Source organism: Leopardus geoffroyi, chromosome E2, assembly GCF_018350155.1.
Source record: "Leopardus geoffroyi isolate Oge1 chromosome E2, O.geoffroyi_Oge1_pat1.0, whole genome shotgun sequence".
Lineage (NCBI taxonomy): Eukaryota > Metazoa > Chordata > Mammalia > Carnivora > Felidae > Leopardus > Leopardus geoffroyi.
In genome coordinates, this window is record NC_059335.1 from 43,771,779 (window position 1) to 43,799,296 (window position 27,518).

General features: G+C 44.2%; 3 protein-coding genes and 1 pseudogene across 23 annotated transcripts in view; 2 read left to right on the forward strand and 2 right to left on the reverse strand.

The window, feature by feature from the left end:
- Positions 1 to 8,887, forward strand: part of SLC7A6 (solute carrier family 7 member 6) — a 35,959-nt gene extending 27,072 nt beyond the window's left edge. For all 6 annotated transcript variants that reach the window (XM_045443287.1, XM_045443293.1, XM_045443291.1 and 3 more), the window contains exons 7-10: positions 2,494 to 2,590; positions 4,879 to 5,028; positions 5,140 to 5,323; positions 5,780 to 8,887. In XM_045443287.1, coding sequence (XP_045299243.1) covers positions 2,494 to 2,590; positions 4,879 to 5,028; positions 5,140 to 5,323; positions 5,780 to 5,874 — 526 coding nt within the window. In that variant the 3' untranslated portion in view covers positions 5,875 to 8,887. The remainder of the gene's footprint in view (positions 1 to 2,493; positions 2,591 to 4,878; positions 5,029 to 5,139; positions 5,324 to 5,779) is intronic.
- Positions 8,888 to 9,613: 726 nt separating this feature from the next.
- Positions 9,614 to 20,783, reverse strand: SLC7A6OS (solute carrier family 7 member 6 opposite strand). The gene is made up of 5 exons (XM_045443294.1): positions 20,565 to 20,783; positions 20,153 to 20,440; positions 13,714 to 13,917; positions 11,447 to 11,567; positions 9,614 to 10,376 (listed from the first exon to the last, which is right to left on the reverse strand). Exons 1-5 carry the CDS (start codon positions 20,757 to 20,759, stop codon positions 10,246 to 10,248), a joined length of 939 nt encoding a protein of 312 aa, XP_045299250.1. The 5' UTR covers positions 20,760 to 20,783; the 3' UTR covers positions 9,614 to 10,245.
- On the reverse strand, positions 17,574 to 18,098 carry LOC123578438 (annotated as a pseudogene).
- A 28-nt stretch (positions 20,784 to 20,811) lies between the features above and the next one.
- The window catches only part of PRMT7 (protein arginine methyltransferase 7), a 47,039-nt gene continuing 40,332 nt past the window's right edge, over positions 20,812 to 27,518 (forward strand). For 5 of the 16 annotated variants that reach the window (XM_045443259.1, XM_045443263.1, XM_045443264.1 and 2 more), the window contains exons 1-3: positions 20,828 to 20,949; positions 25,421 to 25,570; positions 25,704 to 25,881. In XM_045443259.1, coding sequence (XP_045299215.1) covers positions 25,787 to 25,881 — 95 coding nt within the window. In that variant the 5' untranslated portion in view covers positions 20,828 to 20,949; positions 25,421 to 25,570; positions 25,704 to 25,786. Of the gene's footprint in view, positions 20,950 to 25,420; positions 25,571 to 25,703; positions 25,882 to 27,518 lie in introns of those variants that run through there. The other 11 variants (XM_045443265.1, XM_045443268.1, XM_045443272.1 and 8 more) reach the window with 7 other exon arrangements.

Consider the following 27,518-nt stretch of genomic DNA (forward strand, 5'->3'; position numbering starts at 1 on the left):
CTCTTAACAAGTTACCCCACCCAGAGATGGTGTTTCCTATAGCCTTACCCTTACTGATTCCTAAGACATCCCAATTGGCTCTGTCAATCTTCTTCTTCTTTTTTTAATTCTTTAAATGTTTTTTTTATTTTTGAGAGAGAGAAGGAGTGACAGAGACCGAGCATGAGAAGGGGAGGGGCAGAGAGAGAGGGAGACACAGAATCTGAAGCAGGCTTCAGGCTCCCAAGCTGTCAGCACAGAGCCTGACACAAGGCTCAAACCCATGAACTGAGATCATGACCGGAGCCGAAGTCAGATGCTTAACCAACTGAGCCGCCCAGGCACCCTTCCTTCCTTCCTTCCTTCCTTCCTTCCTTCCTTCCTTCCTTCCTTCCATCCATCCATCTTTGAGAGAGAGAGCATGAGCAAGGAGGGGCAGAGAGAGAAGGAGAGAGAGAATCCCAAGCAGGCTCTGCGCTGTCAGTGCAGAGCCCCAGGTAGGGCTTGAACTCACAATCTCTGAGTTCAGAGATCATTACCTGAGTGGAAACCAAGAATTGGATATTTAATCGACTGAGCCACCAGACACTGCTCTTTTTTTTTTTTTTATGTTTATTTACTTATTTTGGGAGAGAGAAAGCAAGAGAGAGAAATAGAGCAGGGAAGGGGCAGAGAGAGGGAGAGAGAAGGGGAGAGAGAGAGAGAGAGAGAGAGAGAAAGAGAGAGAGAGAGAGAATCCCTAGCAGGCTCCACACTGTCAGCACAGTGCCTGATGTGGGGCTCAATCCCACAAACCTTGAGATCATGACCTGAGCTGAAATCAAGAGTCGGACACTTAACTGACTGAGCCACCTAGGTGCCCCAGCTCTGACAGTCTTCTTAAAATACTTATGTGGTAGGTGCCTTTTAACCTCATTCAGCTATATTGTGGCATTGACAGGATGGGGGTGGGGGGATAGGGGATGCAGAGAGTAAGGGTCTGCATATAAAGGGGACTGCAGTGATGTCAAGATAATGCACAATTGTTTCTGTCTTACCTTCTCACTTTTTCTTTATTACCTATGTAGTTGTCTTTGTCTTTGTACTAGACACCTTTGCTGCACCAGGACATTATCTCCCCTTCCAGCATCCCCTCTACCATATTTCTTCTCTACCTAGCACAAATTATTAACCTCGTGTGAGCCAACTCCCAATATCTTGCCCTATGACCCTTCCAGATGCTATCTTCAACTCCTGTGGCTCCACCTGGATGGCCCACAGGTATCTCAATGCACTCCACTTGTGCTTTGTCTCTAGTTGTGATGTTATGTGCTATCAGTTCTCCTTGTGTGGCCTCTTTATTTTTCCCTTGGTGTCTACCCTCTTCTTCCAACTCAAACATGTACATGCATGCACACACATATATACACACACACATGTAATGTATCACCAAATTTAGTTGAGGTTGTCACATATGTCTTGTTCTCTCCTAAGCCAGGGTGTCTACCCTCATTCAGGCCTCTTCTCTTATGGGACAGTTGTCACAGATTGCTTTCTTGTGTGGCCTTCTCCCTATATCCTAGCCTCTCCCTCCTTTAGTTGGCTTCCATGATGCCCCCAGAGTCTCTGTGTCAAATCCTGTCAGGCCTTTACTTCAGAGCTACAGGTGACTCTCAGTGTTTGTTTAGACTCCACAGCATGGCCTGTGTGCAAGTTCTTTCCAGCTGTCTCCTCACACACCTTATCCTGGGACTGCAGGCATTCTAGTACCAACCTTCAAGGAGGCCACCCTCTTTCACTCCTCCAAGCTTCTTTTGCCTTTGCCTATGCTGTTTCCCACCTACCCACTCACCTTCTGGCAAACTCCAACTTTTCTTCCCAGCCCAGATATGGTTATCTCTTGTAAGGTTTTTTATTCCCCCAGCCCACCCAAGCCTGGTGAATGCCATGTGCTCCATGATGATGCTGTACACCCTGGTCTGTGGTTCATTTCTCTGCTGCTCTGTTTCTCAATCAGTAGGGCTCTTTGGGGACAGAGAGGAAGCCTGGGTTGTCTCTTTGAGCCCCAGGCTTGTCCTGTCCTATCATATATCAGGAGCTCGGGGAAGATAGCGAGCTGGCTGCCCTTCTTTAAACAGCCATTGTATTAAGTATGAAATTTGTGGGGTTATAGAGTGGAGGTACCCTTGGTGGAATGGATTGGAGTGCCAGTGAGTGATGGGAGGGTGAGGCATTCATTGGGTGATTGGTGGGTTTTATAGCTGAGGGGCTGGCGGCTGTCCATGGCCAACAGTGAGGTAGGACGTGCCTGGATAATGTTGAAGTACCGTACCCATGGTTGGAGGTTGGAAACATCTGTGGGTAAAGTTGGGGTAAGGGTGAGGGTAGATTGGGTTGGGCATGCATAGAGAGCATGTGATGCTCCTGAGACACTGCCTCCTGCTTTTTTCTGGAGCTCTGAGCCTAGTTTGTCTGAGGAGTATGGCTGCATGGCTAAGTGAAAGGATCATCCTGACACACTTCTTGTCCTTTTAGGTTGTTCTTCGTGGGCTCCCGTGAGGGCCACCTCCCAGATGTACTGTCCATGATCCACATTGAGCGTTTTACACCCATCCCTGCTTTATTGTTCAATGTAAGCTCTGCTGGGGCGGGTGTGGGGATTGTAGTCCCCTGCTGACATTATGAGAAGACTGGGTGGGAGGTATAGCAGCTTCTTAAGACATTTCCCAAGCCAAAGGGCACCTGGGTGGCTTGGTCAGTTAAGATATTTTCCAAGCCTCTTAGTGTTTATTCTCTTTTCTTAAACTTTTTAAAAAATATAAAAGTAAAACAGGGCACCTAGGTGGCTCAGTTGGTTGAGCATTCGACTTCAGCTCAGGTCATGATCTCATAGTTCGTGAGTTCGCATCCCACATTGGGCTCTGTGCGGACAGCTCAGAGCCTGGATCCTACTTCAGATTCCATGTCTCTCTCTCTCTCTCTCTGCCCCTCCCATGCTCACACTCTGTCTCTTTCTCTCTCAAAAATAAAAACACATTAAAAATTTTTTTAAGTAAAACAATTATATTAGAGAAGGAAACAGTACAAAAGAATATAAAAATGAATTTGTAAAATTTATCTTTTCTGTCAGTAGTTCTTTTCTTCTCCTTCTCCTCCTTTCTAGCTTCTTTTTTTTTTTTTTTTTTTTTTTTTTTAATTTAATGAAAGCATATTTAGAAAAGCCAGTCCAGTTGTATACCAACTACCTAGGGGCCTCTATTCATACTATAGACATCATAGATTTATATACAGTAGATAGCAGTAAAGCATTTTATTCTAACAAAATCAGTAAATTATGAAATTATTCTAACAAATGAGAAAAGACCTGAAGTAGGACTGCCATTTTCTCATTTGCACTAAGGTATTATATATATGAAGGCCAACAAAGGCCTTGAGAAACCTTACTCCAAGATTTGGTGGACAGTTTATTTATTTATTTATTTATTTATTTATTTTTGTCATTTAGTTATTTTCTGGTTTCATTACTTAAGTTTAAATTTTGGATTCATCTGGAATTTATAGTGTATGGAGTGAGCGGGGGGGGAATTCACTTAATTTTTTCTCAAATGGCTAGCCAGCCATACCAATATCATTTATTAAATAATCCATTTATCCACAGTTTAAAATTATTCTCATATAAAAATAATAGCTAATTTTTAGGGTGCTTCATATGTACCAAGTACAATTACGTACCCCTTAAGTAGTATCATCAGCTCAACTTATCTTCTCCATTAACACCAACCTTCATTATTTAGCTTTGTACTGAATTTCTAAAAACTATTTTTTTTAATGCTTATTTATTTTTGAGAGAGAAAGAGAGAGAGGGAATGTGTAGGGGAGGGGCAGAGAGAGAAGGGGACAGAACATCTGAAGTGGGCTCCCAACTGACAGCAGTGAGCCTAATGTGGAGCTCGAACTCATGAACCACGAGATCATGATTTGAGCTGAAGTCGGAGGCTCAACTGACTCTGCTACCCAGGCATCCTGAATTTCTGAAATCTAAACAGGGACTAAGGATACTTCTATAGTTTTTTCCTCCCCCCTGAAGTTTTCCTGGCAATTACATTTGTATTTCTCTTTATGAACTTCGTTATTTTGTCAAAATAACATAAAATCTTCTCAGTATTTTTATTGGGATTGCATTGAATTTATAAATTTAGGGGAGATTTGACATCTTGTTTTTGAATCCTCCTTCACCCCACTTTTTTCAATACAGTCCCCCTTCTCTCCCCAGAATGGGCTCTTTTTGTTTTAAATCCTTTGTTGATAATAGGTGAAAAGATTAAATGGGGAAACTCCATATTTTTGAAGTTTAAGTAAATCTGACCTTTCCCAGGACTCTGGTCCCTGATTCTGTCTTCTAGGACTTTTTTGTTCCACAGGGCAAATTCTGTCATACCTGTTTTATCAGGGGTATAGATCCATTTTGCCAATCTACATTTCTAAGACCCCAGGACAGTGAGTTGGTTCTGGAGGCATTTCCTCCATTTATAAGCCAGGTAGTTGGGACTCAGGAGTGATGGTCTCCAGAGGGCAGTGTGTTTCATGTTGAGGTTGATGCATCAAAGTGAGGAGGGCCTAAATATCTGCCATCAGAAGGGGAAAGGAGTGTGGCTTCTTATTGAAGTGCTTGCAAAAAAGAAGGGAGGCATTGTGTATAGGAAGAGCCAACAGAAGAGGGAGAGATGCCACCTTGAAGGTTAATGCAGAGAATTGACCTATCTGATGCCAAGGGGTCACTGAAAAGAACTGGAGGTAGTCTGGTAAGCTAAATCAGCAATGAACGGCAGATCTCGTACTGATTGCTGGGTGGTTGGAGTCTCCTGGGGTGGCCTGTTGGTGACAATGCCCACTCCTCCTTCCCATCCTCTCCTCCTCCAGTGTACCATGACACTCATCTACCTCACTGTGGAAGATGTTTTCCTGCTCATCAACTACTTCAGCTTTAGCTACTGGTTCTTCGTGGGCCTGTCTGTTGCTGGACAGCTCTATCTTCGCTGGAAGGAGCCTGAGCGGCTCCGGCCTCTGAAGGTCAGTGACTGTGGACAGACTAGGAGGGGTGGGCCATCTCCTGTAGGTGACTTCTCTGTACCCTGTTCCCGCATAGTGCTTTACCTCGTATCTCACCTCCCTCCATTTCAGCTGAGCCTGTTTTTTCCCATCGTGTTCTGCACATGCTCTGTGTTTCTGGTGATTGTGCCTCTATTCAGTGACACCATCAATTCCCTCATTGGCATCGGGATTGCCCTCTCCGGGGTTCCTGTCTATTTTGTGGGTGTTTATCTGCCAGAGTCCCAGAGGCCACTACTTATTCGGAATGTCCTGGGTAAGTTTCTTTGCCCATCACTCACTGCCTGTGTGTGTGTGTGTGTGTGTGTGTGTGTGTGTGTGTGTGTATGCGCACGTGCACACACAGATGTGTGCAGAGGTGGGAGTGGTGGCTAAAAGCTTCCCCTATACTAGTGATATACTGGAGACCACGTGACTTCTCAGTGACATGAGCACTTTAGTTCTAACTTTAGAGTCCTATTTTTGGGTTAAAACACTCCCTCCTGAAAGTGCAATCCATGTGGGGAGATGGGGAGTCATGCATCACTTTCTGGTTGGGCATGGAATGGAGGACAGTGAGGCTTATGGGGTTAAGAGGCAAAGCCTGGCACAGGATACCCAAGGGACAAGTGGGAGGGGGGCCATAGATGTGCATTAATCAACATTGTGGTGTTCATATTGGGGTTGTAGCTAACCATCAGTTTGCTGCATTCTGTTCTCTATTTTCATTTAGCTGCTATCACCAAAGTCACCCAGCAGCTTTGCTTTTGTGTCCTGACCGAGCTTGATGTAGCTGAAGAGAAAAAGGCTGAAAGGAAAACTGACTAGAGGCCAGAGGTGATGTCCCTTGAGGCCTGGAAGACCAGCCACAGCCACCAAAGTCCAGATGACAAGACTGTACAGGCCCAACTCTCTTGTTCTAAAGGATCCTGTGGGCCACATTATGTAAGGGGGCTCAGGGCCAATGGCCTGCTTTGGTGGTCACTCTCATTGGGAGCAGACTCAGGGTCTGAGGCCAGCCTGAAGGTGGGAACTGTATAGAAAGTGGTGGTGGGAGGGCTTGGGGTCAGGGGAATAGTTGTTTAGTTTTGTTTCTGGTGAGTAGGTACAGCTTACCAAACACTTGGCAAGTTGCACTGGGGAAAAGGAAGTGCTAGGTTAATAGCTGTGGCTGGTGGTTCTGAATTTGATATTTGAGGTTTGAATCAGAAGTCTCTACAAAAGGGGCTGCTTTATGGCAAGTTTTCCTCTGACCAGGTCCAAGCATCTGACTGTAGAGGCCTAAAATGCTATCATTTCTTCCTGTGATTCAAAATCTTTCCCTGGAAAGACGGCTGTATTCCATTATTTATTGATATTATTTAATCCAGAACCCCAGTTCTAGCAAAGCATTGGTGTTCATTCATCTACCGAATGCCATAGGCTGATTGTGTTTAAAAATTCAAAGTTACTCCAAACTGAGTCCCTCTGCCCTTAGAGGTGTCTCTGTGTGGTGGTGGATCAGACTCAGACCACAGATTTTTTGGTTTTAGCACATTCTTCTGTTGAGTCTTAGCTGCAAAGGTGAACTTAAAGATTTTTTTAAACTCATGTATCAATTACACGTTAGTCAATAGGTCACAGATTACAAGCACCTGGCTCAAATCAGCAAGGACAAATGAACAAATTCATGAGTCAGAAGTCTGGTAATACTGCTATTTTGAAGGATAATCCTTTATTTTACTTGAGACCTTAGGTCTTTGTTCTAGATGATAGAAGGTAAATTTCTGGGTTTCTGGTATGAACTTTAAGAGGACATGAACTGTTCTAGAATTCAAGTGGATTACCTGAATTCTCTCAGCTGTCAATGGCTTAGAGATCATCTCATGGACCCAAGCCACCAAATAGCTTGTTTCTTTCTGTAAGGGCCGATGTGAGGGATGCTGTGCAGACCCACACAAGCCCACCTTGGTGCTAGAAGTGGTCATTTCCCTTCTCTGAAAACCTCACGTCACGCTGCATGCTCCTCTTCTATCCCCAACACTGGGCTCTGTTTACACTCCGAGCTGTCTTGGTGTGGATCATCGGGATAGTGCATACCTGTCCTGTCTGCCTCCGCTTGCTGGAGGTTTGGTGGGCCTGCAGTCTCAGGAAGAGCTTGGTACTTGTGTGGACCTCTATTTTCTCCCTGTGGAGATAAGTGAAGACTTAGGGGGGAAAAAGCTGCTTCATCCTCAAATCTGGCTCCTCAGCAGACTGCGTGATTGGAAGCAACTAATTCTGGTGCTCAGGCTGTGCTTTAGCATCCAGGTCAGGCCAGAGCAGATTTGGCCTAATGGATGTTCGTTCCCTCATGGACAGCCATGGTTGCGGTGGACTGTACAACTGTCCTGTGATGTGTCCAGACACTGTCATCCTGGGTCCAGAGGAACCTGCAGACTTGGCTCATCCCCTGCCTGGACTTCTTACCCTTTGGTTTTAGAATTGGTCAATTGTAAAGACAAGAATGAGGCAATCTCCCTTCCTGATCATCCTTTTCCACCAAATGGCCCCAGTCGCAGTCAGGGGAATGGCCTTGGTCATACTTGCTCAATAAAGACAATCAGGGGAGCATGAGCACAGCTGTCTTCAGTTCAGGGCATGCATGGATGAGAAAATGAGAGGACATTCCTACTGTCATGGGTTGGGGCAATAGGGAGTCTGTGCAAAGGCTGACTTGCCTAGACTGTGTAAACTTGACTCCTGTCTGAGGCAAGATGGCACTTTTCCCAGGGATCCTCTGGAGCTAATCATTGAAGTGGTGTGTGCTTGTCTTGAGGATCCCTGACCAAGGTTTTAGCTTTCTCCACTGAAGTAAATGACCAGCTAGTCCCAAGAACTTGCTGCCCCCCACTGGCTCCTGGGGGAAGCATGGGCCTCACACCCTAAGTGACCCCATACAAGCTTAGTGAGCCATGTCATCCCCCTCTCATTACTGGATGGCACCTGCATTTTTCCCCTCTGTGCTGGATACAGACTTCACCCAAGAACCCATCTGTGGGAGGGAAGCCAGAGACTCCCTACAGCACTCAAGCTTTGTGGTGGAATTAAATTTCTGCAAGGTCTTTGTTGTTCATCTCCTTCAATCCTTCTCCTGGTGTGCTAATCCCTTTTGCAGTAGGCACAGTATGGGAGGTTGTCAGCCCTTTAATGTTGGCAAACCTTAATGAGTATAGAAACAGCAGTGAGCACATTATAATGGCACTGAGTAGTTTTTAAGCCTTGTTTCTATGCCTACAGGAGACTAAGATGACTAGTATTACACATGTAAATTGCTGCCTGTTACTTACAGCACTGAATTGTACCTTTGTGGATAGTTAGGATGGTAAACTAACATTTTGTTGGTTTTGTAGCCACAAGAGTACATATGGAATTTAATCACTTTGGCAGGTTTAACATAAATCTAGGAATATAGGAAAGACCTACAAAATGAACATAAAGTGAAAGAATGGGTGGAGGCAGGTTAGAAAAAGAGAGATACTTAAGAAATTATAAAAGATGTGGGTAGAAGACATCCCTGTGCAACTCATCTTTCCATGTGATGGGTGTTCGTGCCACAGGGCAAGAAGGCACATTTTGAATCAAAATTTCTGTGTATTATTTTCCTAGACCTGTACTATCCGGTACAGTTAACTATTAGGCACATATAGCTAATTAAATTTAAAAATATTGATTCCTCAGTTGCACTAATCATAAATTTTAAGAGCTGAGCCACATATGGCTAGTGGCTACTATTGTACAGTACAGATATAGAACATAATAATTGTGCATGAAGTTCTATGGGACAGTGTTCTTAGAAGATTAAATGCCAACTCAGAGCAAAGATGTGTGGTATGGAATGAAGTAGGGACAGAGTTTGCTTATAGGGAGTCCAAGTTCCGTTAATCACTTTTTGGTGAGTACTGTGCATAGTTAACATTTCTCATTGGAAAGCTAAGTTCAGGATATGCTTTTCTTTTCCTCACTTGCCTGAAGTCCTTAGTGTCTAAGGTCAATCTTGAAAGCTGTCTCACTAACCACCCCCCCCTGCCCATTTTTGGTCGAGGGTGGGGATAGGAGATAGGAGGTACAGTGGGAAAACATGTAAAGCCATTCAGATTTAAAAGGTTTTTGAGGAGGGACAGCTGGGTGGCTCAGTTGGTCAAGCATCTGACTTCAGTTTAGGTCATAATCTCATCGTTAGTGAGTTCCAGCCCTGCGTCTGGCTCTGTGATGACAGCTTGCAGCCTGGAGCCTGCTTTGGATTCTGTGTCTCCCCCTCTCTCTGGCCATCCTCCACTGACCCTATGTCTCTCTCTCTCAAAAATGAATAAAAATTTAAAAAATATTTAAAAAAAGGTTTTTGAGGAGTCTCTGGGTGGCTCAGTCATTTGAGCATCCAACTTTTGATTTTGGCTAAGATCATGATCCTAGGGTTGTGGGATCAAGCCCGCATTGGGCTCTGCGCTGATTGTGGAGCCTGCTTAAGTTTCTCTCTCTTCCTCTGTTCCTCCCCTACTCACTCTCTCTAAAAAAATGAAAAATAAAAGGCTTTCAAGGAATGACTTGCTCCCATTTTTAAAGTTAGTTTTTATTAAACATAAGAGTATCACATTCATACATATTCTGTTCTTTCTGGCACCACTGCCAAAGGAAGACAGCAGTCTTTACAACCATTATCAGAGTCAGGAAACAGGGTGGTAGAGACAGCTGTTAACTTAAAACCTCTCATAGCTCAAGCAGATTCTACTTCCATCTCTATGGCCACAACTAGCCAGTCTTTGCTGCTATAAGGGACCAACTATAGCCCTTCTAGATTCCATCAAAAGAAAGGCTTTTACTTGAGGCAGGTGGCCGGGTGGTATGAGAAAGCTAAATCTTAGTGTTGAGGAAACAGGAGGCTCTCCTCCACTTACTGGCCTTAGTGTAGGAGGAGAATGGGAAAATCCCCAGGCCAGGAAGCATCATTTTTACAGCATTTTTCCCCCCAGACTATAGAGTCACTTTTGATTGAGGCAAAGGGGTCCTACTGTTACTGAAAAAGACACACTCCTTTAGCACAGGTTTTCACTGGTAGGAGGGTGATGTTGGACATGGGTTTTCCCTTCTACTTGTTAAGCTAAGAAACCCAAGGATGTTACTAGGGTGGCTGAAGCTGCAGTTAGAGCCCTCAAGGGCCTGTGATAGAATCTCATGGGATCATCAGTCTGAATCCAGGTCATGGGGACTATCATAGCCAAACTCCTTCTGCACATCCAAAGGGTATTTGCTCCACATCTGTGGTCTGCTGTTGCCTCTTTCCTCTTCACTGAAGCTGTCGTATTCATCAGAGCCTAGAATGATAAAAGAAATGGGCTGTTTGAGTTTCTAGGTGACCACGACAACCCTTTACCATCTCAAGAAGGTCTGGGTTTTTTGTTCTCTATTCTAAAATACTTGCTTAGTGAAGAGAATTTTGAATTTAAAAAAGCAGGGGAGGGCACCTGGGTGGTTTAGTCAGTTGAGCATCCTACTTCAGCTCAGTTCATGATCTCACGGTTTGTGAATTCGAGCCCCTTTGGTTTCTCTGTCCCCTTCCCCTACCCTGCTTGTGCTCTCTCTCTCAAAAATAAACAAACAAAAAAAAGGCAATCTTATTTCTCTACCACCTAAACCAAGTCCCTCAACACTGGAATATTTTTTCATTTCTCCCCCTAAGTATAGGATTTTTTGTTGTTGTTATAATAGTTGTAGTCATACTGTAAATATAGTTTCATGTCTGCCCCTTTCAACATATCACAGGCACTTCCCCAAAAGAATATTCCATAGTTTAATTGTTCCTCCATTAACAGAGACCAAGAAGTTCTTTTTGTTGGCACAAAGAACATAATCACTGAAGGAACTTTATCATCAGAGTATCTCTCCTTCTTCTTTCCCCAGGGTACCATGCCTGTGTTGCAGCTTCCTCAAAATGGTATAAACACAGCAACTTCTTTGAGAAGTTATATAACTGATTTGTCAAAATCCTAGCTCTGCTCCTACTGGCAAACCTCTCCAATACCTTCCTGACTGAGCGAGAGAAGAGACACTGAGATAGATGTTTCCCTTAATCCCAATCACTAAAGTTAGTGCAATACTGTTCTGGAGACAGGATGAGGCTCAGTGAGCCATTAACTATGTCCCCAAGACCCACAGACAGGCCATGAAAGAACCAAGGGTTCAAACCCAGCCCTGACTGACATTAAAACCCCAGTAGGCCCCCTGGAAACACTGGTCTTTGGGGTTCTTAGAGCTCTAATGGCTTGTGGGTGAGCTGCTGGGAATGGTAGAGAAGGAAAGCCAGTTAAGATGTAAGTGAACCGTGCTCACACCTCAGTCTTAGATGCCACCAGTCCCTTCCCATCCAACACTGCCACCCATGTACCTCTGGAATCTTCATCTCCATCACTGTTCTCCTCCTCTGGGTACTCATTGCGCCAGTTACTCTCACTATTCTCATCATCATCATCTTCATAAATGTCTTCTGGTTGCTGGTCATCATTCACCTGCACATCTCAACACAATCATGAGTATAAATCAAAACCTCTAAGGTTGTAGGGGGGAAGCTATTAGCAGACCAACTTGGAGAGATCATTTAAGAGCACTGTGTGAAAGGGGCGCCTGGGTGGCTTAGTCAGTAAAGCGTCCAACTTCAGCTCAGGTCATGATCTTACGGTGAGTTGGAGCCCCGTGTCGGGCTTTGTGCTGACAGCTCAGAGCCTGGAGCCTGCTTCAGATTCTATGTCTCCCTCTCTCTCTGCCCCTCCCCTGCTCATGCTCTTTCTCTGTCTCAAAAATAAATGAAAAAAAAAAAAAATTAAAAAAATTAAGAGCGCTGTGTGAAAATGAGGCAGCCTAGGAGCTGCTTTGAATCTGCTGCACAAGAGGCTATAGTAACCTTAGGCTACAAGATAGTGACAACAGCCCTATTCCCCACTCAGAGTCCAGCTCCAGGCATTACAATTCTGGTAAGATAGGATGAACTCCACCAGAAGGGAACACAGCAGGCTGGGGAGGAGAGACAGCTCTGAGCAGGTGATGGCAGTGATCTTCAAACTTTAGGATAGCCAGGTGGGAGAGGGATTAAATGGATTATGGGTGATGCCAAAAATCAAAACCAAAACTTGAGTGTAAGGGCAGGAAGAGGGGCTATGCAATGGTCCAGGGTGGGTTCGTGACTGTGAGACTATGGTTGCAGTGTAGGTATGGGATAAATATGCCTTTCACCATTTTAGAATTTGTTTTAAGAATAATGATGTCTGGAGCGCTTGAATGGCTCAGTTGGTTATGTGTCCGACTCTTGATATTGGCTCAGGTCATGATCTCATAGTTGTGAGATCAAGCCCTACATCAGGCTCTGTACTGAGTATGGAGCTTTCTTGGGATTCTCTCTCTGCCTCTCCCCTGCTTGCACATTCTCACTGTCTCAAAATAAACAAACAATATCAACAAAAGAGTTGGAATGCCTGGGTGGCTTGGTTGAGTATCCAACTTTAGCTCAGGTCATGATCTCATGGTGCCATGATCTCATGGGCTTGATGCTGTCAGTGCAGAGCCTGTTTTGAATCCTCTGTCCCCACCCTTTCTGCCCCTCCCCCGCTGGTGGGAAAAAATAATAAGGATGTCAGGAGCACCTGGGTGGCTCAGTTAAGCGACTGACTCTTGATTTTGGTTCAGGTCAAGATCCTGCGGTTCATGAGATCAAGCCCCATGGCAGGCTCTGTGTTGACGGTAAGGAGCCTGTGTGGGATTCTCTCGCTGCCCCTCCCCTGCTCATGTGCAGGGGCACGCCCTCTATCTCTCTCTCTCAAAGTAAACAAACTTAAGAAAAAACAAAACAGAATAATGATGTCAAGGGGCGCCTGACTGGCTCAATCAGCAGAGCATGTGACTCCTGATCTTGGGGTCATGAGTGTGAGCCCCACGATGGATGTAGAGCTCACTAAGAAAAATAAATAAAGATGTCAGGATGTTAGTTTTCTTCTTCTTTTTAAAAAAAGAATTTTTTTTTTAACATTTATTTATTTTTGAAAGACCGAGAGACAGAGAGTGAGCAGGGGAGGAGGAGGAGGAAGAGGAGAAAAAGGAGGAGGAGGAGGAGGAGGAGGAGGAGGGGAGAGAGAGAGAGAAACAGAATCTGAAGCAGGCTCCAGACTCTGAGTTGTCAGCACAGAGCCTGATGCAGGGCTTGAACCCACGAACTGTGAGATCATGACCTGAGCCAAAGTCGGACGCTTAACTGACTGAGCCGCCCAGGTGCCCCAGGATGTTAGCTTTCTTAATCCAAGGATCCCCCCTTTTAAGATATAATTTTAAAAAAAGCTTTTATTACCATTCATGTTTAAGAATTTCTGGTTTATTTTCTCTTTAAGTCCCCATGTTTTTCCCCAAGGGTGGATGGTATAAATGTTAAAAATGATATTGCAAACCTTATAAAAGATGTATTAAGAGCAAACATTATCAATGTAGACCGTCGTTCCCAAAATTTCTTGCACTAAACCCAGGTTCCCAGGAAGCATTTAAAATAAATGTTTCCATTTAAGCAAGAACAAGAAGAGGTAAGAACAACCTTGAACCCAGTGGATGCAAAGCATCCTGACCAGAGAATTGCTTAGGCTACCTCATGCCCCTCATCCTCACGGGTCCCCTTACCAGCTCCCACTCCTGGCTATAGGGCTGCACGGAGAGGATGTTCTCAATCCATCCTGGAGTGGCCATCTCCAAGTAGTAAATGTCATATACATAGTCATCCTTCTGTTCCTCCTGGTGCCCAATTCTTGGTCCATCCTCAGATACAGCCAACCGCTCACGGATCAACTCTATAGAATTGCAGAGGATCACATCTGGGTCAGAGATCTATAAAGAAATCAAGAGATAATACATGATCTAAACCATCAATGTTCCAATAGGAGGAATCTAAGATTTGAGTGAAAGAAGCCTCGCTATAGTTGTCTATGTTAAATTCAAGATTCTTATTCCCATGTCCTACTAGTTTCTTCTTAATTAGCAATGAAATTAAAAACTCAATTATCTCTAAAAACTTAATGTGTAGTTTTTCTTTTGAAATAGACACTTATAGGCTCCTGTCCTTTTGTGCTTGGCTGACAGAAGAGAGCACATGGAAAGATGGGCCTGAGAAGAGGGCCAGCAGAGCTGGCTGGTCTTGTCCCCACGTCTTCTAAGCTCCTTCAGTATGATGTTCTCCCCTTAGGGATCTGCATTTTGTGTGGCCTCCTACAGGGGTCTAAAGGCGATTCCTGGACTCATGACTACCACCACCTGGCTTGCCCACAATGTCCCACTTTTTTTTTCAATAAATATTTTTTAAGTTTCTTTTTTAAATGTTTACTTTAGAGAAAGTGTGTGTGTGAGGCAGGGGATGGACAGAGAGAGAGAGAGGGAGACAGTGGATCTGAAGCGGGCTCTGCATTGACAGCAGAGAGCCTACTGTGGGGCACAAACTCATGAACTGTGAGATCATGACCTGAGCCAAAGTCAGATGCTTAAGTGACTGAGCCACCCAGGTGCCCTAATGATGTCCCTCCCACTTTTAATCACAAACCAGGAGTGAACTCCCCTATAATCCTACTGCTAGAAAGAATAGTTCAGGATAGATTGCCCCAGAATAGAACTGGCCCAGGGAAGAGGTACTCCAGGGCAACAGGCTGTGTCATCCAGAGTAGCATAGGTCAATTTGCAAACCCAGGGGGGCATGCTACAAATGACCCCTCTCAAAGGGTTTATCGGAGGAGGCTGTGTAGCTCAAACCAGATACCATATTGGGAGGAATGTTGCATAGCTAAGGCAGATAAAGGGAGACCAGACTTAGAAGATGAAGGGAATTAATTCTTTCTTGCTCCAAAGTCAAAAGGAACTAGAGATGTCACTTTTTGTGCAGGCTGTTGACCAACCTCAAAACTGTTCACAAGCAAAGTTCTGGCTCCCATTTATAAGCCCCCCACCCTTAGTCCAGCAAATCATGCAGCCATTAAAATATTTACAAAGACTAGCAAACAGAAAAATGCCATACTCTGAAGACAATAAGCTGATTTTACTCCAATTACCTTTGTGATGGGGGTAAAATAGGTGATTTTTTCCCCTTTTTACTTTCCTGTATTTTTTCTTAAAAAAAAAAAAAAAATTTTTTTTTTTTTCAAATGTTTGTCTATTTTTGAGAGAGACAGAGAGCACAAGCCAGGGAGGTGCAGAGAGAGGAGACACAGAATCCGAAGCAGGCTCCAGGCTCTGAGCAGTCAGCACAGAGCCTGCCGTGGGTCTCAAACCCAGGAACCGTGAGATCATGACCTGAGCTGAAGTTAGTCGTTTAACCAACTGAGCCACCCAGGCACCCCTCCTATATTTTTTCAAAATTTCTATAAGGAACATCTATCATTTTTATAAAAAAAAAATTATTCTTTAGTCTATGTGTATGCTGGTATAAACATACATACTATCTTGCCAGTCTTCATGGTTATCACTTTAATGGTGCAGGCAGTTGTGTATGTCAATTTGTCAGTTTTTAGCCTACATCTACAATGCTGCAATGAATGTGTTTCCTGCATGTGAAAAATGGGAATAAAACACCCACCTCATAGGGTTTGCATGAGGATTAAAGGAGTTAAAAGAAAATACAATAAGGACTTAGCATAGTACTTAATGCACAGTAATTACTTAGTAAACCAACAGTAGCTTTTGTTAAGACCATAGCTGTTTGCTTCTGAATTATTTCCCTAGGATAAATCCTGGGGTTGAGATCACTATATAAAATGAACTGAACTTTTTCACTTTAAATTTTTTTTTTTTTTTTTAACGTTTATTTATTTTTGAGACAGAGAGAGAGACAGAGCATGAATGGGGGAGGGTCAGAGAGAGAGGGAGACACAGAATCGGAAACAGGCTCCAGGCTCTGAGCCATCAGCCCAGAGCCCGACGCGGGGCTCGAACTCACGGACCGTGAGATAGTGACCTGGCTGAAGTCGGACGCTTAACCGACTGCGCCACCCAGGCGCCCCTCACTTTAAAAAATATATATAGGGGCGCCTGGGTGGCTCAGTTGGTTAAGTGTCCGACTTCGGCTCAGGTCATGATCTCGCGGTCTGTGAGTTCAAGCCCCACGTCAGGCTCTGTGCTGACAGCTCAGAGCCTGGAGCCTGTTTCCGATTCTGTGTCTCCCTCTCTCTCTGGCCCTCCCCCGTTCATGCTCTGTCTCAAAAATAAATAAACATTAAAAAAAAAAAAAAAAAAAAAGAAAAAATATACACTGTGTAAAAAATATACACAGTTTTTATTTTTTATTTTTTTAGAGAACGCAAGAGAGGGGGGAGAGGAGCAGAGAGAGAGAACAAGAGAATCTTAAGCAGTCTCCATGTTTAGCGCAGGGCCTGACCTGGGCTCTTCGGTTTGATCACATGACCCTGAAACCATGACCTGAGCCAAAATCAAGAATCAGAAGCTCTACCAACTGAGCCACCCAGATGCCCCAGAACTTTTTCACTTTTTAAGATTTCCTATTAAATAGTACTTTATTTGCTTAAAATTTAAATGGTGTCAAATTAATGAGAAATGTAATGTGGCAAAAAATACTGTCACTACTTTTGTTAAATTTCTTTATATGTTTGGATGGCTTTAGAATCCCAACAATAAAATAAATTTAGGTAGGGGTGCCTGGTGGCTCAGTCAGTTGAGTCTCTGACTTCGGTTCAGGTCATGTCACAGTTCATGGGTTCAAGCCCCACATCAGGCTTTGCTCTGACAGTGCTCTGGATTCTCTGTCTCCTTCTTTCTCTGCCCCTCCCTGACTTGCACACATGTACATGCATGCACACTTTCTCAAAAATAAAAACATTAAAAAATAAAAATAGGGGCGCCTGGGTGGCTCAGTCGGTTGAGCGTCTTGACTTTGGCTCAGGTCATGATCTCGCGGTTTGTGAGTTCGAGACCCGTGCTGGGCTCTGTGCTGACAGCTCAGAGCTTGGAGCCTGCTTCAGATTGTCTCTTTCTCTCTGCCCCTCCCGCATTCACACTCTCTCTCTCTCCTTCAAAAATAAACATTAAAAAAAATAAAAATAAAAAAATAAATTGAAGTAGTTTTAAAATAGGTCCCAAGCTATTTTTAGGATTGCTGATAAATAAAGCCATGCTGTTTTCCAAAAGCCTTGCATCAATTGTAAGCACTACAATTGTGTACCATTTTAATCTAGCCTTGCCAGCAGTGCTATCAATCTTTCCCCTGCTAGCCTAGTAGACATAAAACCCCAAGTTTACTTTCAGTTTAAATCCATTTTTAAAAAGATAATTACTATGGACAAGCATTTTTTTTAAACCTGTGATTAATTCTACAGCCGTGTTTTTGAATAGCTGTTTAAAAGACAATCCTGAGGGGCGGTTAAGCGTCTGGATTTTGGCTCAGGTCATGATCTCTTGGTCTGTGAGATTGAGCCCCCTGTTGGACTCTATACTCACAGCACAGAGCCTCCTTGGATTCTTTCTCCCTTTCTCTCTGCCCCTCCCCCACTTGCACTCCTCCCCTCTCTCCAAATAAATAAACATTAAAAAAATATTTATGGTACATATAAAAAAAGACATGAGACATTTTTGTTTCGTAATAAATAAGGCGGTGGCCAATTACTACTCCTTAGTAGCTCTTTTTTTGAGATAAGCTATCAAGTCTGTCCTTTTCTCTGTCTTCTTAATGTCAGTGAAGATCATTTTTGTTCCAGGGATGTACTTTCTGGGATTATCTAAATATTCTATCAGTGTCACCTCTCCCCAGGGGTTCTTTGTTCTTGTTGGCATCTGTGTAAGAAAATCCAGGGGTCTGACCTATCTTGCACACACTGGACCATGGAGATCTGGCTCAGTCTTGTGTTTGCCTTGCCTCTCGTTTCGACATTATTTCACGGGGCATTCTTTTGGACAAAAATCTTGCCTTTCTCAACGTCACCTATTTTTAAATTGCTTTCTTCACATGGAGACTGAAGATGCCCACTGGCAAGCCGGATGTCCCGCTCTCTGATATGCAAACATTTTTGATGTGTTTAGTTTTTATTGCATTGTTGGGAAGTCTGTGTTCACATCCTTCATCAGCTTATATACTAGTTTTTCTTTTAAAATTGAATGAGCTCTTTGGTTGATTCAATTCCACCGAACGTTGGTTTACTTTTTAAGCTATTTGACTTATAACTCATAAATCAGTTTTCAATTAGTTTTGGTAAAAGATGTGGCTGTCATCATCATGCACAAGTTGTTATCCAAGTATACCAGCATCATGATGAAATATTTTTTGCTTGATATATTTGGAATTAAAATTTCAGTTTTTAAACTTTAACTTTTAAAAGGAGTGAAGAGTGAAGTTTATTAAGTTTTTTTTTAAGTTTATTTTGAGAGAGACAGAAAGAGAGTGCAAGCAGGGGAGGGACAGAGAGCAAGGGGGACAGAGGATCTGAAGCAGGCTCTATGCTGGTAGCTGAGAGCCTGATGTGGGTATCAAACTCACGAACCATGAGATCATGACCTGAGCCAAAGTGAGAGGCTTAACCAACTGGGCCACCCAGGCGCCCCATGTTTTTTTTGTTAAATCAATGGGGGGTGAACCTTTTAGTTTGAGAGTTTTCTATTTCTATAGTCTGAATACAGGTAGCCTTTGTTTTTTGGAACTGAAGTACAAAACAAATTTAGTAAATCTAACAATGGAAACACCCCTGGATTAAATGTGAAGAGACTTGCATTCTAGACTTAAATCTGCCTCAAACTTGATTCGCTAGGGAGAACTAGTCCTTTAACCTTCCTCTGATGAGTTTTTCCATCTGTTTTATCTTTACATTGCTCAAAACCCTCCAGTAATTACCCAGCTAAGGGTGAAGGCAATGTGTCCCTAAAAGCATCTTCAAGGGGCGCCTGGGTGGCTCAGTCGATTAAGCGACCGACTTCGGCTCAGGTCATGATCTCACGGTTTGTGAGTTTGAGCCCCGCGTCGGGCTCTGTGGTAGCAGCTCGGAGCCTGCTCTGGATCCTGTGTCTCCCTCTCTCTCTCCCCCACCCCCGCTCACACTCTGTCTCTGTCTCTCTCAAAATTAAATAAACATTAAAAAAAATAATAAAAAAAAGTACCTTTAGTGTCGGGGTATCGGGGTGGCTCAGTCAGTTAAGTGTCCAACTCTTGATATCAGCTTAGGTCGTGATCTCGGGGTTCGTGGGTTTGAGCCCCACATAAAGTTCTATGCTGACACCTCAGAGCCTGGATGGAACCTGCTTTGGTTTCTGTGTCTCCCTCTCTTTCTCTGCCCCTCCCCTGCTCCCGCTCTCTCTCAAAAATGAACAAAAATTAAAAGTATCTTCAGGGTCTAACAGGAATCCTTTCCCAAATTCCTTATTATTCTCCCAGAGTTCACTGAGCTCCAGGCACACTGGTCTTGAACACACCAAACTGCCTTTTCTTCACATATCCACAGTACTTTGCCATTCACCTCCTCCAAGTCCTCACTGAAATGTCATTTTCTTTTTTTTTTTTTTTTTTTTTTAAATTTTTTTTTTTCAACGTTTATTTATTTTTGGGACAGAGAGAGACAGAGCATGAACGGGGGAGGGGCAGAGAGAGAGGGAGACACAGAATCGGAAACAGGCTCCAGGCTCTGAGCCATCAGCCCAGAGCCCGACGCGGGGCTCGAACTCACAGACCGCGAGATCGTGACCTGGCTGAAGTCGGACGCTTAACCGACTGCGCCACCCAGGCGCCCCATGAAATGTCATTTTCTGAGACCCTCTCTGTAATGGAACCAATCTTTTCCTGCTCCCCCCTTCCCTGTACAGCCCTTATTAAATTTGTTTTCTGTTTCTCTCCTCTACCTGAACGTTAAGTCCTCAAAGCTATATCCACAGAACCTAAGAACAATGCCTGACACATAGTGGGCACTCAGTAAATACTGTTGAATGAATAACTTAATCTGTAAAAGGAGGTTATCTCGGCTGATAGATCATTCATTCATCAGTAAGGCGAAGCTGTGTGCCTCCTCTTGACTGTGTGCTAAGTGCCCAGACCCTGGCACTATCTGTCCGCGGGAAGGCCAGCGCTCTGCTCCCGGCGGCTACTCACTTTGGAGGAGACTGCGGCGGCGGCGGCGGTGGTCTCTGGGTCTCCTTCCTCGTGGACTAGGTCGAACAGCTGGAAGCTTCCGTCCTCGGTGGCTTCTGGGTTTCCCGGCACGTCTTCGGACTCTAGGCTACCCGACGGAATTCCTGAGGATCGGCGGCTAGAAATCACCCTGTAGCGGCCCTCCTGTCGGATCTCCCGAGCCGAAGCGCGGAGTTCTCGGCGGATACGCTGCTGGCTGCCCCGGGAAGGGCGCAGGGCGGCTCGAACGAGCTCCTGGACTGGCTCCTCCTGGGAGGTGGTAGGGAAGAGCAGCCGGGGTAAGTAGGCGGCTCGTCAAGGGGTCAGGGATACAATTTCCCCCCATTTGCGCCCTAAGATCCCCTTCAGACATCGGCTCCATCCCGCCCAATACCTGGGAGCGCACGGTGGCCACCAACTGGAAGACATTATTCTCTGGCCCTCTCTCCACATCCTCGGGAGGTGTCTTTTGGGCTACCGACTCGACGCCGCCCCTCCGGAGGCGCTTACAAGAGAGGACAAGAGCTTCGACAGCCTCTGCGCTACGCTTCCGCTTCACGCGAAGCACTGCAGTCCTCCCGGCCTCCATACTGGCTGTCGCGGAGGACTCTGGGAACCCGTGGGGTACGACGGGAGAGCCTTTAAGTTCCGCTTCCGGGCCTCGCTCCCAGCATTCTCAGCGGGCCCTGAGAGATCCCGCCCCCGTACGCCGGCTTCGGCGTGGTGGAGGTAGCGGCGGAAGTGAACGGAGCGGTTCCCGCTGCGGTTGAGGCCCATGGGTAGGTAGGAAAGGTGTGGTTGCAGTTAGAGTCCCGGGTGCTGCCATCATCCGGCCGTCAGCCCAGCGGTTCTGGCCGACGGACCTGACGTGGGCTTTCTAGGCCACCGGGGTATGCGTCTCTCGAGGACCTTTCTAGAGTCTGCACTGGGCGGCGGTGGGGAGAGACTGGGCCGGCAAGAAAACTGGGATACGGTTGGGCCCTGACTCTGTAGGGTGACCTCTACGGGGACCTGGATTTTAGTACTTGGCGTCTCCCTTCAGCTACAGAAATTCGAACCGCAGTCATATGGAGCTCCAGCCATCACATCCTTAATTGACCCACGCTTCTCTGATGAACTGCTGATGGGCTCGCTTTTCCCAGTCACTGTGTTCTGAGTAGTTGGAAACCAGTCCATTCACCACACGCTAGTCAGAAGGGTCTTGTAAAAGCGTACATCTGACGTGGACGTTTTTGTGCTTAAGACCTTGAGTGGTTTCCAGCGAGTGAGAACAATATCCAAACGCGTTTCCGAAGACGGCATGGTCCAGTGTGATTTACAGTAGCCCACGCTTAATCTATCGTTCTCAATACTTTTGCTGGAAGTGCTTCAGTCATTCAGGCTTTTGTCAGTCTTGCTTATATACACAGGTCTTTTTTCCCTTAGGACTTTTTCTTGGAAAAGTAGGGGTAAGGTTTCCAGAAACATAAGCACTACTTTTCTGTCTTACCTTGTGGCATCTTAATTGCCACCTTCCTCAGAGAGTCTAACAATTAACCTTGTTAATTCTCTTTCATAGCACCCTGACTGTTTCCTTTCTTGCACTCACATAGTTTGTGATTGTATATTTAGTCTCTCCCTTATTAGAATCTAATCCCTTGGAGGATAAAGATCTTTATTTTACTTATGGGAGTACTCCAGTCCCTAACGCAGTGTCTGATATTGTATAAATTTTACTAAAATTTGAATGAATGAAGCAGCTATCTGCTCTGAAATCTGATTGGTAATCCATTTAGGGCTTGGCATGGTGGTTTCCATTCCAGCCTTATAAACTATCATGTGAGTTCACAGGTCTTTTGAATGAGGAGGGGGGTCAAAATAGCTCCTGAGTCTGGAGTGTGAGGTCCTTTTGGAAGAGGACAAGTCATAATAATAAAAGGGATTTATCCATAGGAGATGTGTAGTACTCAAAGAGGTTACAGGACATGGTTCCCATCTGCAAGCTTTATTTAAACTTATATGAAACTAGTAACTTCTCTAAGTTATGAAAAAACTATAGTCCTATTTATAGCCTAAGCAACAGCACAGACAAAAAGGAAATTCCATAGATTAGAGTTCTGTATTACACTCTTAACCTTTAAATAACTGCAGAATTGATCTCACATGGCCCACAGGATAAAGGTTTTAGGACTCTGCACAGTATGTACCTCACTGATATGTTTGACCTCTTGTTCATTTTCACTTCAGTTAAACTGGTTTATTAACTGTACATGACTAAGTCTTTCTGATCTGGTGAAGTGCCCTCTCCCTCCCATGCCCATCTAAATCCTAGCCATCTTTTAAGCCTTCCCTGAACATTCAGCCAGATATGGTTATTTCTTTCTACTGTGGCATTTTTTGGACACACTTCTTTAAAGCACATTACAGATTCTGATAGTTGGAGATACTCTTTAAAAAAATTAACATAGGAGAGGTTCACAGCTGATTTGTGGCAAAACTTTTTAACCTGTGGGTTGCAACTCAGTTAAATTGTGAAATCGGGCACCTAGGTGGCTCATTTGGTTAGGCTCAGGTCATGATCTCACGGTTCGTGCATTCAAGCCCTGCATCAGGCTGTGTGCTGACAGTGCAGAGCTTGCTTTGGATCCTCTGTCTCCCTCTCTCTCTGCCTCTCAAAAATAAATAAACATTGAAAAATGCTTCTCAAAGTAAAAAGTAAAATAAACATTGAAAAATTTGTGAAATCAGTTTAGTGGATCATGATCAATTTAAAAAGAAAAATCAGGGCGCCTGGGTGGCTCAGTAGGTTGAGCACCTGACTGTTGATTTCAGCTCAGGTCATGAGTTTGAGCCCTGCATCGGGCTCTGCACTGTCAGTGCAGAGGATCCTCTGTCTCTGCCCCTTCCCCACACATGTGTTCTCTGTCTCTCTCAAATAAGTAAACTTAAAAAAAAGAAAAAAAAATACAGTAGAATGTATCAAAGGGCTTTGCCCATAGGAAGGCTAAACACTAGTGAAAGTTTGTATGTATGCGTGTGTGTTGTGTCTTTATGTAAAGTATATTTCTTTCTGGTGTTGCCAGAAAGTTTGGGAGCCACTAGAAGAGAGGATGAGTAATACTGAGATTTTAGAAGTAGAGTTTCACTGAAGGACAAATTGACTGCTTTGAACCAGACCACTGACTGCCTGAGTCTTTTAAGAAAAGATTTTTCCCCATCCTCTTTTATGAGAATTAAGTGTTTAGTCTAAATAACTTTGAGAGAAAGGCAATAACTCTGGTCAGTAAAATGCCTCAGGGATGTTTAGGGACCTATGGAGTAGGCATTTTTTCTAAGGTTTCCTGAAGATAGATCAGTGTTTAACAAGAAATGAAGGGGAGTGTAGAACACTTGAGGTTTTCTGAAGGTAGGAGGGAGGGTGCTGGTAGAGCCCATACCTGCTGACAGGTGCCTTCAGACTTTGAGCTGTGGTGTTTCTCTGTCAGAAATAGATCTCTGCAGAAATAGAGCATACAAGATGAATCTGGAGAATTTGAAGGATTTTTTAAGATGAAGAATTTTTTAAAATTTTATTTATTTAATCTGCACCCAATGTGGAGCTTGAGCTCACAACCCCAAGATCAAGAGTTGCACACTCTTCCAACTGAGCCAGCCAGACATCTCTCGATGAAGAATTTTTAAAAATTACTTTTAAAATCAAATATTGAGTAGGTAACAAGCAACCATTATTAAAAATTGTAAGTCATTGGGGCGCCTGGGTGGCGCAGTCGGTTAAGCGTCCGACTTCAGCCAGGTCACGAACTCGCGGTCCGTGAGTTCGAGCCCCGCGTCAGGCTCTGGGCTGATGGCTCAGAGCTTGGAGCCTGTTTCCGATTCTGTGTCTCCCTCTCTCTCTGCCCCTCCCCCGTTCATGCTCTGTCTCTCTCTGTCCCCAAAATAAATAAACGTTGAAAAAAAAAAATTAAAAAAAAAAAAATTGTAAGTCATAAAGGAGGACAGTATCATGAACATCTTTCTTCCCACCACCCAGTTTTATTTATTTTTTAATGTTTATTTTTGAGAGAGAGGGAGGGAAGGAGACTTTGCAAGTTGGGGAGGGACATAGGGGAACAGAGGATTCAAAGTGGGCTCTCTGCTTTCAGCACAGAATGCAGAGGCTTGAACTTACCTGACCCAAAGTCGGATGCTTAACCGACCGAGCCACCCAGGTGGCACTTCCCCATCCTGTTTAAGAAGAAACAGTACTATTACTTTGAAGCCCCCTGTATGGCCCTCCTTGATCCCAGCCTTTTACCTTTCCTCTTAGGGGTAACCACTATCCTTATTCCCTGCTATGCTTTTTAGTGTGATCCCTGAAGAATATATTGTTCTTGGGGCGCCTGGGTGGCTCAGTCGGTTGAGCCTCCAACTTCGGCTCAGATCATGATCTCAGGGTCTTTGAGTTCGAGCCCTACATCGGGCTCTGTTCTCACAGCCTGCTTCAGATTGTGTCTCCCTCTCTCTCTGACCCTCCCCCATTCATGCTCTGTCTCTCTCTGTCTCAAAAATAAAAAAAGTAAACATTAAAAAAATTAAAAAATATATTCTTGTTTGGCATCATTATAAATGTTATAAAAATGTAATCATTACGTATTCTGTGATTTGCTTATTTATTTATTTTTGGCTCAACATGATATTTTTGGATTATCCACACTTATAGCTGTGATATATTTGTTTAGATGAAAGTTTTCCTAGTTTGTTTGAATTTGTATTTTTCCTTAAACTAAGTTTAAAAACTTTATTTATTTTTGAGAGAGAGAGCAAGCAAGCAGGGGAGGGGCAGAGAGAGAAAGAAAATCCCAAGTAGGCTCTGAGCTGTCAGCACAGAGCCTGATGTGGGGCTTGAACTCACAAACCGTGAGATCATGACCTGAGTCAAAACCAAGAGTCAGATGCTTAACTGACTGAGCCACCCAGGCACTAGTATTTAAACTGTTTAATATCCTGAGGCAGTATTGGTGGCACTCTTTTCCCACTACCCCAGCCTCTTTGTTTCTCCTTTCTGGTTAACCACCTGTTTCCTTTGCTTTATTTCTCTTCTCATCTGCCTTTACCTTGAGGCTGCGTCAAGTTGCACCTGTGAGGCTCATTTAACCTGAAATCACTGCGGACTGCCAAAGTTTCCAGATAGCTTTATGAATTTATGTTAATTACAGTTTTTTGATGTTACATGCTGAATGTAAAACCAAATAACTTGTGGGAAAGATTAAAATACTATTTTTTTTTTTTAAGTTTATTTATTTCAAGAGAGAAGGAGAGAGAGAATTCCAAGCAGGCTCCATGCTGTCAGTGCAGAACCCAGCTTAGGCCTTGGACCCATCCACAAACCGGGAGAACGTGACCTGTGCTGAAGTCGAACACTTAACCAACTGAGCCACCCAGGTGCCCCTAAAATACCGATTAACAAATAATTTCATTGGCTTTGATGCTTTTGTCCATTTTATGATTTTTTTCCTTTTTTTTTTTGTCTTTAAAATTATTTCCCTCTACATTTTGGGCATTATGATGTGAATAGATTTCTGATGATTAGACCTGTCCACAAGAAGTGAGCTGGCAAGGCTGCTTTTCTGTGGTGAAACTGAGAAGCTGATTGGCGCCATGAAGGTCTTCTGCGGGCGGGCCAATCCAACCACTGGCTCTGTGGAGTGGCTGGAAGAGGATGAGCACTATGATTACCACCAGGAGATTGCAAGGTAACAAGGGCGTGTTCACTATTGGTTGCAGCTGGGTGGGGACACTGGCTCTCAAAGTAGGAGCCCTAGAATCCTGTCCAAATGTGGAATAAGCTTTACCCAGTGCTTCTGATCAGGGCAGATGTTGGTCATGAGTAGGTCTGCTCAGCCAGGTAGGTTTGTGTGGGAATTAGGCAAAGTCATTTCTGTGTAGAGAGTCAGATATCATGTAACAGCTTTATCAGGGTCTCAGAGGATCTGTCTAGTGGAGCAGAGAGGACCCACCTCAGTAGTACTAGTGATAATTGGAGAGTTTATGAAATTCATTCATTGTGTCACTGAAATGGAGACACATTTATCATATAGCTAAATTCTTTTGAATGGAAAATGTGAAAAATGCATTCTTCCCTGACTTGGGAAGGGATATTTAAAACTGTTGAGTGCATTACTATTCTTTAGCAGTCATTAAGTGCGTACAACATACTAGCCCTGTGGTGGAGCTAATGAAGAAGATGGGGTTCCCATCCTCAAGGACCATGCAGTTTTTTGTAAGAGACAGACATGTAACGAATCATGACACAGTGAAGAAAGGCCACTGGACATGGGTGCATAAGTTCATGGAAGCAGTAAGAACCAGCTGGGGGTGGGGGGCGGGGGCGGTGATAAGTGAGTGATTTCCCAAATCTAAAAGGAGGGAAATTGCTTTCTGAGCAGCAGGGATCACGTGTAACAATTAGTTTGGGGGATTGCTGGCAGTTTGAGGTAGCTGGAATGTGGTACAAAAGCAGGGCTCTGGTGAGGGTACCGAAAAGGTAGGCAGGATCATGTTGTAAAGGGTGGTAGCAAAATGCAGGAAGAGTAGCATGAGGGTTAGTCTGGGCTCTGTCGTGTCTTAACTCTGACATTGGCTAAGCTCCTTAACTTCCTTGAGCTTCAGTATGATAATATATGTCTCCATACATGTAATAATGTACATTTCCTCACATATAAAGCCTTATTTTAGGGCTCTTTGATGGGTGACAAATACAATGTGTGGTATAGAATAAGGGCTCAAAGATACTACCTTCTTTCAAAAGATTTTGAACATCATTTTGTAAGTGATTGAGATGTTAAACTGGGGAGAAAAAAGATTAAGCTGCATTTTGGGACATTTACTGAGAACAGTGTGGAAAGTGGGTTGGAGGGAGTGGAAGCCATTTGGGTGGATATTGCAACCCTACAGGTGAGGCAGTGGAGGTGGGGAGACAGCTTTGAAGGAGCTTGAGTTTTAATAACTCATTGGTTCAGTGGTGGAAGGAGAGAGAAATTCCAGAAGCACCCAAGATTTCTGATTAGAGTGACTAAGGGGATGGAGCTGTGTTCTGTGACAGGGATGACCACAGGAGGAATGGGTGTTGCTGGAGAGAAGGTGATGGAGATTAGGTATCTGGGTTTTGTCATCCAGGTAGAGATGCAGTGGGCAGATAAACATGGGTCTGGAGCCAGTTTGCAGTTATTAGAATTCAAGATGGAAAAGATGGCAGGCTCTGAGGGAGGGTGTGTGATGAGAAAGGTAGAGGGCTGAAGAAAGAATCTTGGAATAGAGGAGGCAGGAGAACCAGGAGGGAATGGCCAGCAAGTGGAAAAGAAGAAAGTGTTTCAGGAAGAGGGAGTGTTCA